Source organism: Microcaecilia unicolor, chromosome 4 (assembly GCF_901765095.1).
Source record: "Microcaecilia unicolor chromosome 4, aMicUni1.1, whole genome shotgun sequence".
Lineage (NCBI taxonomy): Eukaryota > Metazoa > Chordata > Amphibia > Gymnophiona > Siphonopidae > Microcaecilia > Microcaecilia unicolor.
This window is the reverse complement of record NC_044034.1, coordinates 198159059-198174341: the sequence shown is the minus strand read 5'-3', so window position 1 is coordinate 198174341 and position 15283 is coordinate 198159059. Positions and strand designations below refer to the sequence as shown.

Below are 15283 nucleotides of genomic sequence, written 5' to 3'. Positions count from 1 at the left end.
GAGCCGTGTGTGTGGTTCTGGTTTAAACCTGTATGGATTACTTGCCTGTTAGCTTTGCTTCCAAGCAAAGCCCTGTTCTGTTTTCCTGTGTGTGTGGTTTTGGTTTGAATCTGTATGGAATACTTTCCTGTTAGGTTTGCTCTCAAGCAAAGCCCTCTTCTGTTTCCCTGTGTGTGGGTGGTTCCGGTTTAAACCTGTATGGATTACTTGCCTGTTAACTTTGCTTCCTGTTCTGTTTTTCTGTGTGTGTGGTTCTGGTTTAAACCTGTATGGATTACTTCCTTTGTTATCTAGGCTCTCCAGCATAAGCCTGTTCTGTTTCCTTGTGTGGTTTCCCTTGTTACCTTTCACTGTTCAGAGAGCTGGTTGTTGCCAGCCCAACTGTTTTCCTTGATTACTTTCCATCTGTGCAGCTGTGTGTGCTCTGTCTCTGCCTGCCTTTCCTTACCCAGCTGTGTGCTGGCTGAGTTCTGGTAAGAACATTGTTTGTTTTTCCCTTTGTTTGCTTTAAACCTTACTGCAGTGTAAGCCCGGCTTCTTTCTGACTTGTGTATTAGAAGCAGCCCTTCCCTTTAGCCTGCCTTAACTCTTTGTCTGCTGCGTTTGTTTGCTGGTTCTTGTGACCATTGTACCTTACCTGATTTGTGTATGTAAAGGCAGCCTTCACTTTTTGCTTGCTTTTCCCTTTGTCTCTAGTGTCTTATTTAACTCTGTGGCACAGCCTTGTGTATTCCTATAAGTGGCTTCCCTTTATCCATGAGTGCCGTGTGGCACAGCCTTGTATATTCTTATGAGTGGCTTCCCTTTACCCTTGAGTGCTGTGTGGCCAGCCTTGTGTATTCCTATGAGTGGCTTCCCTTTTTCCTTGAGTATTTCTTTGAGTGACTTCCCTCTTCCCCGAGTGCTGTATGGTACAGCTTGGAGTGTTCCTTCATGAGTGGCTTCCCTTATCCTTGAGTGCTACGTGGCATAGCCGTGAGTGTACCTTTACTATGGCCGTGTGGCCTTGTCTTGAGTTTTCCCTGTGTGAGTTCTGTTTAATGAGTCCTCTCTGTGAGATTTCTGTTTTGAGTCTGAGTGGGTTGCTCTTCCGTTTAGCTGTGTCTACTAGCGCAGCCCTGAGCGTCCTCTCTGTTTGGTTTTGAGTGGGTGGATCTTCTGTTAGCTGTGACTACTAGCTCAGCCTTGAGCTGCTTCTCTGTGTGGCATGAGTGGACAGTTCTTCCATTTAGCTGGGACTACTAGCTCATCCCTGAGCTACCTCTCTGTGTGATGTCTGTTTGACTTGGTTAGGACTATTTGTTTATAGCTGTGGTTCTAAGCACAGCCCTGTGCTGCCTCCCTGTGTGGTTCTTATCTTTTACTTGTGGTTTCTACCATGTGAGTCTAAGTGGGGTTGCCCTTTCCCCTTCAGTTTCTTTGTGCCTGTATGTAGGGTCTTTTGACCCCTTGTTTGTGGCTGTTTAGTGCAGTGTGTGTGCACTGCTTGAGTAGTACTTGCTCAAGAGATTCCGTTCTGTTTTTCTTCCCTTCCCTCTGGTATGAGTGGGTTCCAGTTCGGCCTTGCGGCCCATATGCTTGGACTCTGCTATGGGCAAGTTCCAGTTTGGCCTTGCGGCGCGTACGAGTGTGCTTCCTTTGTTCCTGGTTTTGTTAAGTTCTGTTCCTGGTTTTCACTTTAGCAGGTTCTGGTTTCACCTTGTCTTGAGTGTGCTCTATTTGCCATGTCTGGTATCTTGTTTGTATTCAGTGCCTGTTTCACCTCTGCTCTGCACCTCCCCAGAGGACTTGTCTGTTGCAGCCCAAGGGCTCCCATCCCGGGTTATAAGTACATAAGTAATGCCATACTGGGAAAAAACCAAGGGTCCATCGAGCCCAGCATCCTGTCCACGACAGCAGCCAATCCATGCCAAGGGCACCTGGCAAGCTTCCCAAAAGTACAAACATTCTATACATGTTATTCCTGGAATTGTGGATTTTTCCCAAGTCCATTTAGTAGCGGTTTATGGACTTGTCCTTTAGGAAACCGTCCAACCCCTTTTTAAACTCTGCTAAGCTAACCGCCTTCACCACTTTCTCCGGCAACGAATTCCAGAGTGTAATTATACGTTGGGTGAAGAAAAGTTTTCTCCGATTTGTTTTAAATTTACTACACTGTAGTTTCATTGCATGCCCCCTAGTCCTAGTATTTTTGGAAAGCGTGAACAGACGCGTCACATCCACCTGTTCCACTCCACTCATTATTTTATATACCTGTATAATGTCTCCCCTCAGCCGTCTCTTCTCCAAGCTGAATAGCCCTAGCCTCCTTAATCTTTCTTCACAGGGAAATCGTCCCAGCCCCGCTATCATTTTAGTCGCCCTTCTCTGCACCTTTTCCAATTCTACTATATCTTTCTTGAGATGCGGCGACCAGAATTGAACACAATACTCAAGGTGCGGTCACACCATGGAGCGATACAATGGCATTATAACATCCTCACACCTGTTTTCCATACCTTTCCTAATAAATACCCAATATTCTATTCGCTTTCCTAGCCGCAGCAACACACTGAGCAGAAGGTTTCAGTGTATTATCGACGACGACACCCAGATCCCTTTCTTGGTCCGTAACTCCTAACGTGGAACCTTTCATGACGTAGCTATAATTCGGGTTCTTTTTCCCCACATGCATCACCTTGCACTTGCTCACATTAAACGTCATCTGCCATTTAGCCGCCCAGTCTCCCAGTCTTGTAAGGTCCTCTTGTAATTTTTCACAATCCTGTCGCGATTTAACAACTTTGAATAACTTTGTGTCATCAGCAAATTTAATTACCTCGCTAGTTACTCCCATCTCTAAATCATTTATAAATATATTAAAAAGCAGCGGTCCTAGCACAGACCCCTGAGGAACCCCACTAACTACCCTTCTCCATTGTGAATACTGCCCATTTAACCCCACTCTCTGTTTCCTATCCTTCAACCAGTTTTTAATCCACAATAGGACTTTTCCTCCTATCTCATGACCCTCCAATTTCCTCTGTAGCCTTTCATGAGGTACCTTGTCAAACGCCTTTTGGAAATCCAGATACACAATATCAACCGGTTCCCCTTTGTCCACATGTTTGTTTACTCCTTCAAAGAATTGAAGTAAATTGGTCAGGCAAGATTTCCCCACACAAAAGCCGTGCTGACTCGGTCTCAGTAATCCATGTCCTCGGATGTGCTCTGTAATTTTGTTTTTAATAGCCTCTACCATTTTCCCGGGCACTGACGTCAGACTCACCGGTCTATAATTTCCCGGATCTCCCCTGGAGCCTTTTTTAAAAATGGGCGTTACATTGGCCACCCTCCAATCTTCCGGTACCATGCTCGATTTTAAGGATAGGTTGCATATCACTAGCAGTAGCTCCACAAGCTCATTTTTCAGTTCTATCAGTACTCTAGGATGAATACCATCCGGTCCAGGAGATTTGCTACTCTTCAGTTTGCCGAACTGCCCCATTACGTCCTCCAGGTTTACCGTGAAGTCAGTAAGTTTCTCCGAATCGACCGCTTGAAATACCATTTCCGACACCGGTATCCCACCCAAATCTTCCTCGGTGAAGACCGAAGCAAAGAATTCATTCAGTCTCTCCGCTACGTCTTTGTCTTCCTTGATCGCCCCTTTTACCCCTCAGTCATCCAGCGGCCCAACCGATTCTTTTGCCGGCTTCCTGCTTTTAATATACCGAAAAAAAATTACACTATGTTTTTTTTCCTCTAATGCCATCTTTTTTTCGTAATCCCTCTTGGCCTTCTTTATCTGCGCCTTGCATTTGCATTGACACTCCTTATGCTGCTTCTTGTTATTTTCAGACGGTTCCTTCTTCCGTGACATGTTTTTTCTCCAAGCTGAAGAGCCCTAGACGCTTCAGCCTTTCCTCATAAGGAACTCGTCCCACATCCCCTTTATCATTTTTGTCACCTTTCTCTGTACCTTTTCTAATTCCACTATATCTTTTTTGAGATACAGAGACAAGAATTGAACACAATATTCAAGGTGCAGTTGCACCATGGACCGATACAAAGGCATTATAATGTCCTCACTTTTGTTTCTTCCTTTCCTAATAATACCTAACATTCTATTTGCTTTCTTAGACGCCGCGGAACACTGAGCAGAGGGTTTCAACATATCATCAACAAAAAGTCCCATCTGTCACTGTCAAGAGGGGACGAGTTTGTGCACTCCCAGTTAACCGATTGGAGGCTGAATGGGATTCTGTAAATCCTGGGAAAGATTTTTAATGCAGTAAAATCATAGCAGTTCAGTTCTGTTGTGGGGGTTGCAGTAGGCTGTTTACTATACTGAACAACTGATTAGTTGAATTAGCAGCCTGTGCAATGCACTGAGGAAATAATTTTTTGGTTGCTGTTAAGGCTTGGCGGTACTTTTGTCGTGTGCTTCCTACAGTTTAGCCTGTCTTCATCCAGGCGAGATTTACACCATCTCCTTTCCAGTTTCCATCCTTTGCTTTTAATGAGCCGAAGTTCTGGAGAAAACCAAGCTAAGCATTTGTTAGTGAGGCATAAGACCTTTTTTGTGATGCCGTTTTCTCTAAGTGTGTATTCCAATGACAACCTGTTTTGACATAGTTGTCTTTTTATCCACATGTGAATAGTCCAAGGCCTCTAGGAAATTCTCAACTGTCAGCTTTTTTTTTAGTCTCTGATGTCCTTCCAAACTCTGGGAGGTGCCACTTGTTTCAGGTCGTCACTTAGGGAAAAGTTATACTTTATACTGGCACAGTTATCATATTCAGATCAACACAACTCCTGAATAATGTTGAAAAATCAAAACCCTAAACTTGCAGAGTGATACTGTCTATATCAAAAATCAAAGGGGGGAAAAAGTCTCAACTAGTACAGCAACATTCAAGATCAAAATCTATTGCACGCACAAGTCATCATAGACTGAAAAAACCCCCGATGAAAAAAAATCAAATTTTTAAAAATTTAATAGTGTTATTCTAGTAGAACCAAAAAATCAAATCATATCAACATTTTTTTGGACACATAATTTTGATTTGATTTTTTGGTTCTACTAGAATAGCACTATTAAATTTTTAAAAATTTGATTTTTTTTTCATCGGGGGGTTTTTCAGTCTATGATGACTTGTTGTGCGTGCAATAGATTTTGATCTTCAATGGTGCCGTACTAGTTGAGACTTTCCCCCCCTTTCACTTTTGATATACACAGTATCACTCTGCAAGTTTAGGGTTTTGATACTTTATACTGGCAACATGAAGTACCTATGTTTCTTTATAAATTAGAAATTCTCAGAACTATTCCTAATCATGAACAAATTCTCTCAAATAAGTATATATATGTGAACATACATGTGTATTTTATAAAATATACATATACAACTCCACCCCAGGAATGACTACATACAACATGCAATTCTGTTGGCATGCACAGTTGTCACACGTACTCAGCAGCACAGTTTTTACAAGAAAAGTTATTTTCTATGAGTACTTTACACGTGAAAAAATCTTTAGAAAACTACCCCCCCCCCCCAAGTCTTACATATGTTCATTGATAATTTAGCCAGCCACATATTACCAAAATGTATCTATGCTTCTGTCAAATCATTAGATCAATGTAGAAGAGTAACCTCAGAGGTTTGTTTTTTTTTCCCATGTGAAAGTAAGAGTGTCCTCTGTAAAGTGTAGTTTGCATACCTTACTGCGAGTGAGACTATTGTATAGATGGAGTTTTGGTGGATCCTTTGCATCTGGTGGAGACCACTGTGGCTGCGCTCGTTTGCCTTTACCTAAGAAAATACAAAGAAAAACAAAAGGGATCAGTTCATGCTTTTACAACTAGAGTGCTAACTCCTTTATGGCTGAATTATGTGCCAAATCAATGGTTGTGAAACAGCCCTATACAAATCTATGAAGAACAAACAAGAATTAAACTAGGGCTAGGCCATCAATGCAATGTTCTCAGTGCACAAAGGGACCAAAAGCCCACCCATACCTGGAGGCACAACCTACATATGCAGGTTCTGGGATCACATCTCAAGTTTCTGCCCAGCCATGATCAAACACAGAATATGAGGGTAAATAAAGACAACAAGATCCACCTAGTTTGCCCCTTCCTAATCTACCACAATGATCTGATTCTCAGAAACAAACAAACAAACAAAAAAAACAGAGAATCTGATAACAGATAAGGATCATAAAATTCATCTAGTCCACCAATTTCCCTCCCTTTTGCAGCGCTACAAATCCCAACTGATCCTGACTGCTCCCTTCACATTTTGCAGATTAAACATCCACTGTCTATCCTGTCATCTCAGATTCTGTAACCATATCTGTTTCCACCACTGGAAGGTGATTCTATGCATTTGCCACACTATCTGGGAAGAATAATTTTCTTTACTCTTATTTATATATTTATGCCATTTACATGCCACTCTCTATACCCAAAGTACATTTAAAGCACTGTAAAATAAGGTAAAATTAGTCCTTACCTGATCATTTTCTTTCCATTAGTCCCAACAGATCAATCCAAAGACTTGTGGGTTATGACCCTCTACCAGCAGGTGGAGATAGAGAGAACTTCAGAGGTTTACTATATGTGGTCATGTGCAGCCACCTTAACCTCAGTATTGTCGATACCAAAGCAGTGCAACACCCTAGACTCTTATGGTGTCCAAACTCAGCTGGAAGGAAGCTCCCTGGTTGGAACTACAAAGCAAAGGGAACAACGTCCCATTCCCCCAACTGCGGACAGATTCGACTGAGCCTAAAGGTAGAAATGTTGGCAAGGTGGCAAGAATTGCCTGAAATTAGTGTTTGAGCTGGGGGGGTTTCTATCCGTTGTGATGCCATGGTTATTAGTAAGTGACCTTTTTACCTCTCTTCCATATTTGTAAATGTTACTGTTTAGTAGTTTTTATTATTATGTTTTGTTTTATTGTTGTATCCATTCTAAATGCTTGGTGATAAAGATCACTCTATAGGTATGTCTCCTATTTTTCTAGTTTCTTTTTATGCTATTTCATTATTTTGTCATTATTTATTATCCATATCTATATATCTCTCTCTCTCTCATTTATTACACTCATGATATCACATTTTTAATATTTATGTATGTTGATCCCTACATGTCATGGTATTTTGGTTGTTTTGCTTTTATATATGCTTTTATGTATTTTTCACTGTGTCTTATATTTTTATATATGTAATTGTGATTATTTATGATTTTATAGCCCCTGACGCAGCTTTTTGGGTGAAACACGGCCTGTATCTGGTGTTTGATTGGGTTGTTACTCTTAATAAAGATTAATGTTCACCACCGACTGCTCTGCTTTGGCTGTTTCCACATTTGATTTTGTGGATCATCTGCATTGCTGTTTTCTGGAACGAGAGAAGTCCAGATTGTAACAGTGCAATAGAAAAACAAAGACACGTTGGTTTGAGGCAATCTTGGTCCACTTCTCATGAAACTCATAGAGGAGTCCTGCCCAGGGAGCGAACAGAGACTCCATCAATGGGAGAGCAGCAGGCATAGGCAGACCTGGAGTTGAAGCAGAGCTCATTCTGCCAGCAGCAAGGAAGCTTGTCATAGTGGAAGCAGAAACCCTGAAAGTGGTTTTCCTGGGCCCTTGAAACCTACAACAAAAAAGGATTTCGCACAAAAAACACGGAGTCAAATATTGTAAGCCACATAGAATTCATAAATAAATAAGCCTGACTAACTGAACCCTGTCTGTGCTGCCATGCTCTGAGAAAGGGAAAAAGAGTGAAAAACATAGAGTAGGATCTGCCCTAATCCTGTTCCCCTTTTCCCCTCAAAAAAAAAGAAAGATATACTGGAATTACAAAAAAGGTTCAAAGAAGAGCAACCAAAATGATAAAAGGGATGGAATGCCTCCCATATCCGGAAAGGGTAAAGAGGTTAGGGCTCTTCAGCTTGGAAAAGGGACAGCTGAGTGGAGTAGAATGGATAAAAGTAAATCGATTTTTCACTCTTTCAAAAAGTACAAAGATCAGGGGACACACAATGAAATTATATGGAAATACTTTTAAAACAAATAGGAGAAAATATTTTTTCACTCAAAGCTCTGGAACTTGTTGCTGGAGGATGTGGTAACAGTGGTTAGCATATCTGGGTTTAAAAAAGGATTGGACAAGTTCCTGGAGGAAATGTTCATAGTCTTATTGAGATAGACATGAGGGAAGCCACTGCTTGCCCCTGGAGTGGTAAAATGAAATGTTGCTATTAATTGGGTTTCTGCCAGGTACTTGTGAAATGCATTGGTCACTGTTGGAAGCAGGATACTGGGTCAGATGGACCACTGGTCTGCTCCAGTATTGCTATTCTTATGTTCTTAATGATGCACACACTTCCTGCATCATTGGGAAGGGTCCAGAAATAGTGCAACTATAAGAGGGTGCACTCAAACCATAAATCACCTCGCAAGGCACAGTCATGTCCACCAGAAGGTAAGTACTTGCCAAGCTGCAGTTTAAGGTTCTCGCTGGCACAGAAGAGCCGCATGGGTCTACTGGGCCTCCACCCTCGCCCTTGGGAAGATGCGAGAGACCCAAGGACTCTCACAGGAGTCCGCAAACCGCCCCAGGCCTCCTTCTTAGAAGCCCTTGTTCCTTAAAAAAAAAAAAAAAAAAAATACCAAATTTGAACTAACTAGGAGTGATCCATCCCAGTTCACCAGTCACATCTTTGGAAAGGCCCGCACTTAAAACTGCCGGAATTGCAGGCGAATCGAGCCCCAAGGAAGCACTGGAGCTTCAGCCTCGCCATGTGGCACGGCAGGAAAGATGGCACCCTCAAGTGCATGCATGTGCCCAACAGCTACCCTGTGCCAGCCAAAACGAGCCAGGAAGGAGCACAACGCTCCACTGTGTTGGGCTGTACAGTGGCCTGCATATGCACAGTGGGTGGAGCTCCAGCAGCTTTCACACCAGAAGCCACATTTGCTCACCTCCACCAGCGCAGGTAGGATAAAGACTACTCAATCCCTCATGCCAAGTCGGTCCTCACACCCCTCAGTCGGTACTACAAACCGGCATGAGCTCACCGCACCGGACAAAACAGACTGAGGAGGGTTGGGTGTTTTTTTTAAATAAGAGCAGGAGAGGACGCCAGAGCAAAAGAAACCTCAGACTCTTTTTAAAGTCAGGAGAGTGAGAACCACAAACTCGGTCAGGCAGAGAGGAGGGGGCCTGGCACCACCAGGTGTGATCCCTTACCCAAATCCCAGGACCGGGACACCTCAGACTCCAGAAGCTCGACTAGACCCAAGGGGACCAAGCCAGGAGCCAACCAATCCAGATCTGCATGATTATGACTATCCACCTGCTAGATAAGAGAGAATACTGAGGTTAAGGTGGCTGCACATGACCACATACAGTAAATCTCTGAAGTTCATCTCCACCTGCTGGTAGAGGGACATAACCCACAAGTCGCTGGATTGATCTGTGGGAGCTATAGTTTATGGTAAAATGTCATGTTGAAGAAAAACAGAGAGTGGGGGGTGGACACTCAGGGGCTCATTTTCAAAGCACTTAAGACTTTACAAAGTTCCACAGTGTTACTATGGATCATATAGGACATGCTGGACATGACCATAGGACCATATCACAGGCTGAACAATAGTCTGTCAGATTGTGTGCTGAACTAGGCCTCAAAAGGTTAAAAAGGGCAAACTGAAAAATTTACTGGAAATGGCCCTGTAGCAGCTTTTCTTGTAGTAGCTTTGCAATATGGCCTAACCAGGAAATAAAAATGGTTTGCAAACAGTTTTTACTAAGGACCCGAGATATGATTACATTAAAAGATAGTTTATAGACCCAGCTAATTTAGGGGAATTTTGATAGTTCAACAGGTAGTAGGAAGTAAACAGAAACTTGTGGTAAGAGTAAGCAGAACCTGTGGTTACAGAGACAATTGTGTTGCAAATATGAATGACCCTGATGACCTGCTGATAGGTGAAATTACAGTAAATGTTAGATTAAGTAATTTCAGGTAACTAAGTGCTGATTAAATGAAAATTTAGTAATGCTGACAAAGATAATTTGATATTAAGCAAATTAGTAAATTTTAATTACACCTGGAGAATGAGAACAGAAATAAATATGACGCAAGTGCATGTGATTTTTAGGGTATTTAGTTGTCAGCTGTAATCTTTAGAAGTTAGAGAAGTAATACTGTGAATTCGCACTTTGCGACCGGTTTACCACTCTCTATCAGAAAAAGCTTATGGACTATGCTGATTGATTTATTCTGATTTGCTGTACTGACAAGAAACTGAAATAATTATATATCAAGTGTACCCCTGATCGGTAAATCTAAATAAACTGCTTATTCTCATATTCTTTACAGCCTCCTGTGTCTCTCTCCTTAGTCCTTTATAAAACAGTTTATATGCTGCAGTGGTGGACACTGTTAGCTACTGTATAGACTTGTGTTTAGTTACTTAGAAGGACAGACAGACAGGTTGGAGTAATATACAATAGGTTACTACGGGACTTTGTAAGTCTAAGTCAGCGTTTTTCAACTAGTGTGCCACAGCTGCTCCCAAAGTATGCAATGCTATGATGCTCTTCCTCCCACTCCTCGGGTCTCTCTCCTCTCCGATCTTAAAACTTTGTAGCCAGCAACACAAAAGTTTGACAGAATCGGCGCAGAGAGGAGAGAGAGGCCTGAGAAGAGACTAGATCCAAGGGAGAGGAGGGACAGGCTGCACATGAAGGGAAGAGTGATGGAAAACAAGACAGATTTGAGAAGGAGGCAGAGAAATTAAAGAAAGCTGAAAGTGAAAGATCAGAACCAAACTGGGCAGGAGATTAGAAAAGAAATTGCAAACGGAAAGGAAGCCCTGGAAAGAGTTACGAGGACGGACAGAAGAAAGCAGAGCTAAAGCTTGGGAACAAGATGATTGGAATAATAAAATCACCAGACTACAAAAGTAGGAAAAATGATTTTATTTTTAGCTTAGTGATTGAATTATATTGATATTGAAAATTTACATGTCAGCTTTATTTGCACTGTACAGAGCATACTTTTCTTTCTATTTCTCTGGTGTTGCATAACATGCAGAGTCTGGTATTTCTGCTTTCAGTTTTTGTCTGCATATTTTTTGCATCAGGCGAGAGTCACGTTCTGAATCTGCAACTAAGGTGAAGGAATCTGCTGGTATGTGGTGTCTGTGCAGGAATCTGTAACGATCCATGTTGTGGCCACCCAAAAGAGGGTCCAGATCTCCCGCAAAGCGCACAAGCAACTACAAGAAGAGCGGAAGAAACCAAAAGGACCAGACTGAAGACCACAAAGAGTAAGAGCACCAAAATAGTTTTATTAGGGCCCTACATGGTCCGTGTTTCGGCCAAATAGGCCTTCCTCAGGGGTCTTCAAATTGACGTATACAGATGTTCCTCCAAAATTACACGGGGTAGAAAGAATAAGCACAAAAACGCTGGTGCTATCTGAAACGGAGCACAGACACTAATATATGTTGTTCCAGTTTCCCAGTAGCAAGTGTACTGATACTCTAATGTATTTCAGTAGCATAATTAAATGAAAACTACTTCAGAAGGTTACAGGTACGGGTGGGGATGGAATGTATCTTAGTGAGACAGGCGGGTAAGTGTGTGCCATGTAAGTGTGCAGGGAGATTAAAAAGGTTGAAAATCACCGGTCTAAGTGCTTTGAAAATACACTTCCCAGTCTTTCCAACAAGAGGGCAACACATCCTACGTTCCTGCCCGTAACCTCCGCTCACATGACAAATCCCTCCTCTCAGTACCCTTCTCCACCATTGCCAACTCCAGGCTCCGCTCATTTTGCCTTGCCTCACCCTATGCCTGGAACAGTCTTCCTGAATCCCTACGCCAAGCCCCCTCCCTACCCATCTTCAAATCCTTGCTTAAAGCTCACCTCTTCAATGCTGAGTTCGGAACCTAACCTTTCGAACATATAGGTTGCCCCAATCTGTCTGACCTGATTAACTGTACATTGTCTTTTTAGATTGTAAGCTCTTCGAGCAAGGACTGTCCTTCCATATTAAATTGTACAGCGCTGCGTAACCCTAGTAGCACTTTAGAAATGTTAAGTAGTAGTGGTAGTACATCCAAAGTCTGAAGAAAAGGTTTATTCTCTTACCATCAATCCAACATGGTAAAGAAACCATACAACATGCATTAACAGGCCTGCCAAGAAGACTCAACATGGATCCATGTTTCGGAAATGATACCTGTGTCAGGAGTCATAACATCTGAAAAGATCTTGGGAAAACACTTATAAGTGCCTCTAGCACGGTACAAAACACTCATGTATCAGTGACATTCTCTCCCTCTTTGGAACACAAGAGTTTGAGAGGAAAAGACTACCTCATTGAGCCAGATCTGGTGCATGCCTGTTACACAATGATTGGGACCGTAACATAAGTAAGCCAGGCTGAGTTGTTCTCAGTCTAGAAGAGGTGCTGTGAAAGGATTTCTAGAGAGGGAGAGAACTTGACTAATACATGAGACTGTAAAAAGAGTGAGGATGTGCAGTTTTCACTGCTGTTCTTCTGCCGGGTGAGGCTAGCCAGCTTATTTTCGAAAGAGAAGGGCGGGCATCTTCCGACCCAAATCGGGAGATGGCAGCCCTTCTCTCGCGGGCGCCCAAATCGGTATAATTGAAAGGCGATTTTGGGCGCCCCCAACTGCAGTCCATCACGGGGACGAACAAAGTTCCCAGGGGCGTTCAGAAGGGTAGCGAAGGCGGGACAGGGGCGTGCTTAAGAGACGGGCGCCCTCGGATGATAATGGAAAAAAGAAGGGCGGCCCTAGCGAGAATTTGATCCGCTTTTTTTGGACCCTTTCTTTTAGGTCCAAGTCCCAATAAAAGTGCCCAAACTGCCCAAAAAAACAAACTTTAAAAACATTTTTTTTGCCAGCCTCAAATATCAGCAGTATACAGGTCCCTGGAGCAGTTTTTAGTGGGTGCAGTGCACTTCAGGCAGGTGGACCCAGGCCCATCCCCTCCTACCTGTTTCCACTTGTGCAGGTAAATGGGAGCCCTCCAAACCCCCCCGAAAACCCACTGCACCCACATCTAGGTGCCCCCCCTTCACCCATAAGTGCTATTGTAATGGTGTAGAGTTGTGGGGAGTGGGTTTTGGAGGCTCAGCACCCAAGGTAAGGGAGCTATGCACCTGGGTGGTATTTTAATGTTTTGTTTTGTTTTAATTTTTAAAAGTGCCCCCCTAGGGTGTCCGGTTGGTGTCCTGGCCTGTGAGGGGGACCAATGCACTACGAATCCTGGCCCCTCCCACGACCAAAGGGCTTGGATTTGGTCGTTTTTGAGATGGCCAGCTTCGGTTTCCATTATCGCTGAAAACCGATGCCAACCATCTCAAATACACCCAAATCCTAAGCATTTGGCCGGCACAAACCGTATTATCGAAAGAAAAGATGGCCGCCCACCTTTTTCGATAATACGGTCTGTCCCGCGCCCCCGTCCTCGGAGATGGGCATCCCCCTCTAGGTCACTCAAGGGCAAAGAAGGCAGAGGGATAGATAGGAATCCAGCTTGTTTTGTTTACCAAATATGAGGGGGTATCGGTGTTTTAGATCCCACTGTAATAGTGCTGCCTCTTCATTTGAATCCTGTCAGTGTGATTATTGTATGACAGGCTTTCTGTAGTTCGAGTGAGTTTTTGATGGGTTTTGAATTCTTTCCCAATATGCCTGGCAGAAGAGGGAAGTTGTGTTACTGAGGTGAAACAAAACTAACATTCATTGAAAGTCTAATACTTAAGGAGTATGAAGTTCCATTTGTCAAATATATAAAACCTAGATTAAAAACAAGTGGTATTACCTTTTATTGCTGTATAATGGTTATGGGCTGAGACTGAGAGAAAAACAAACTCACCACCGCAAGGATTTTCACTACCCCAAACTCATCCCACCCCATTTTAACCTCCCCAAGGAACAGATTCACCAACTGACTACAATCTTGACTAAATAAATCAGATCTAAAATAAATAACTTGTTAGTGATGGCCTGAAAATTATTTTTCATATAAATTAGCCAATTATCTTTTACTTTTCTGTTGAATAAGAATTGTTAATATTGGGTTGCCCCAAAATAATGACCTAATACTTGATGTAATAAGGTATTAACTAATTTTAATCTGACCTTTCCCCTAGAGCAGTACTTTCCAAGTCCAGCCCTGGAGTACCCCTTGCCAGTCAGGTTTTCAGGATATCCACAATAAATATGTATGAACTTGATTTGCACACACTGCTTCCATTATAATGCAAACCTCTTCCACGCATATTCATTGTGGATATCTTGAAAACCTGACTGGCAAGTCCACCAGAAAATGGACTTTGGAAACACTGCCCTAGAGTGGGTAACAACTACTTGGATGGACACATCAGTAGAACTTCTATTTGTTTTCAGCTGGGTTTGGGACTTAAGTGCTGATCATAAGCAACACATCTGGCATACACCTACTATCACAACTTTGAAAAAAAGAACGCAAAATATAGGAACTAAGCACAACAAAGAAAAAGAAAACACTAATTTGTAATCCTTCTTCTGTGCCTTAATCTTTATGTGGGAAATTCTGAGATTTCTGATTTGTTGGCTATGTCAAACTTTGGATGGAAACTAGAGAAGAAGCTGTTTTTACAGTAACTTCCTCATGGCAGAAGTTCTTGAGATTTAATAAAAAGCACCTACTCCATAGTATTATACATCTGGAAGAATTTGGTAGGGTTGGAAAAGTTTGCAATTACTTATTTGTCCCATTTGTATCCCACATTTCCCCACCTATTTGCAGGCTCAATGTGGCTTACATAGTACCAAAGGTGTGTTTGCAGATTCCGGTGTGAACAAACACAAAGTGATGTTGCGGTAATAAGAAGTTCATGTGGAACAGTCAGAGGAAGAGTTGTGTTATGGCCATTACGTGCTTTACTTTTGTTGTGTTGCCGAGATCAGGCATTTAGGTTGGATCGGTAGGGTATGCCTTCTCAAACAGGCAAGTCTTTAGCAATTTACGGAAGTTTCGGTGGTCATATGTTGTTTTCACGGCTGTTGGTAGTGCGTTCTACAGTTGTGTGCTTATGTAGGAAAAACTGGATGGGTAAGTAGATTTGTATTTAAGACCTTTGCAGCTTGGGTAATGCAGATTTAGATATGTTCGTGTTGATTTAGATGTGTTTCTGGTTGGTAGGTCAATAAGGTCTGTCATGTATCCCGGGGCTTCACCGTAAATAAATTTTATGGACCA

At 42.5% G+C, this 15283-nt stretch overlaps 1 protein-coding gene across 2 annotated transcripts in view; it reads right to left on the bottom strand.

Moving 5' to 3' along the window:
• CARS1 (cysteinyl-tRNA synthetase 1) overlaps positions 1–15283 on the bottom strand; it is a 256464-nt gene that overhangs the window by 220377 nt on the left and 20804 nt on the right. For both annotated transcript variants that reach the window (XM_030201116.1, XM_030201118.1), the window contains one exon: positions 5707–5798. In XM_030201116.1, coding sequence (XP_030056976.1) covers positions 5707–5798 — 92 coding nt within the window. The remainder of the gene's footprint in view (positions 1–5706; positions 5799–15283) is intronic.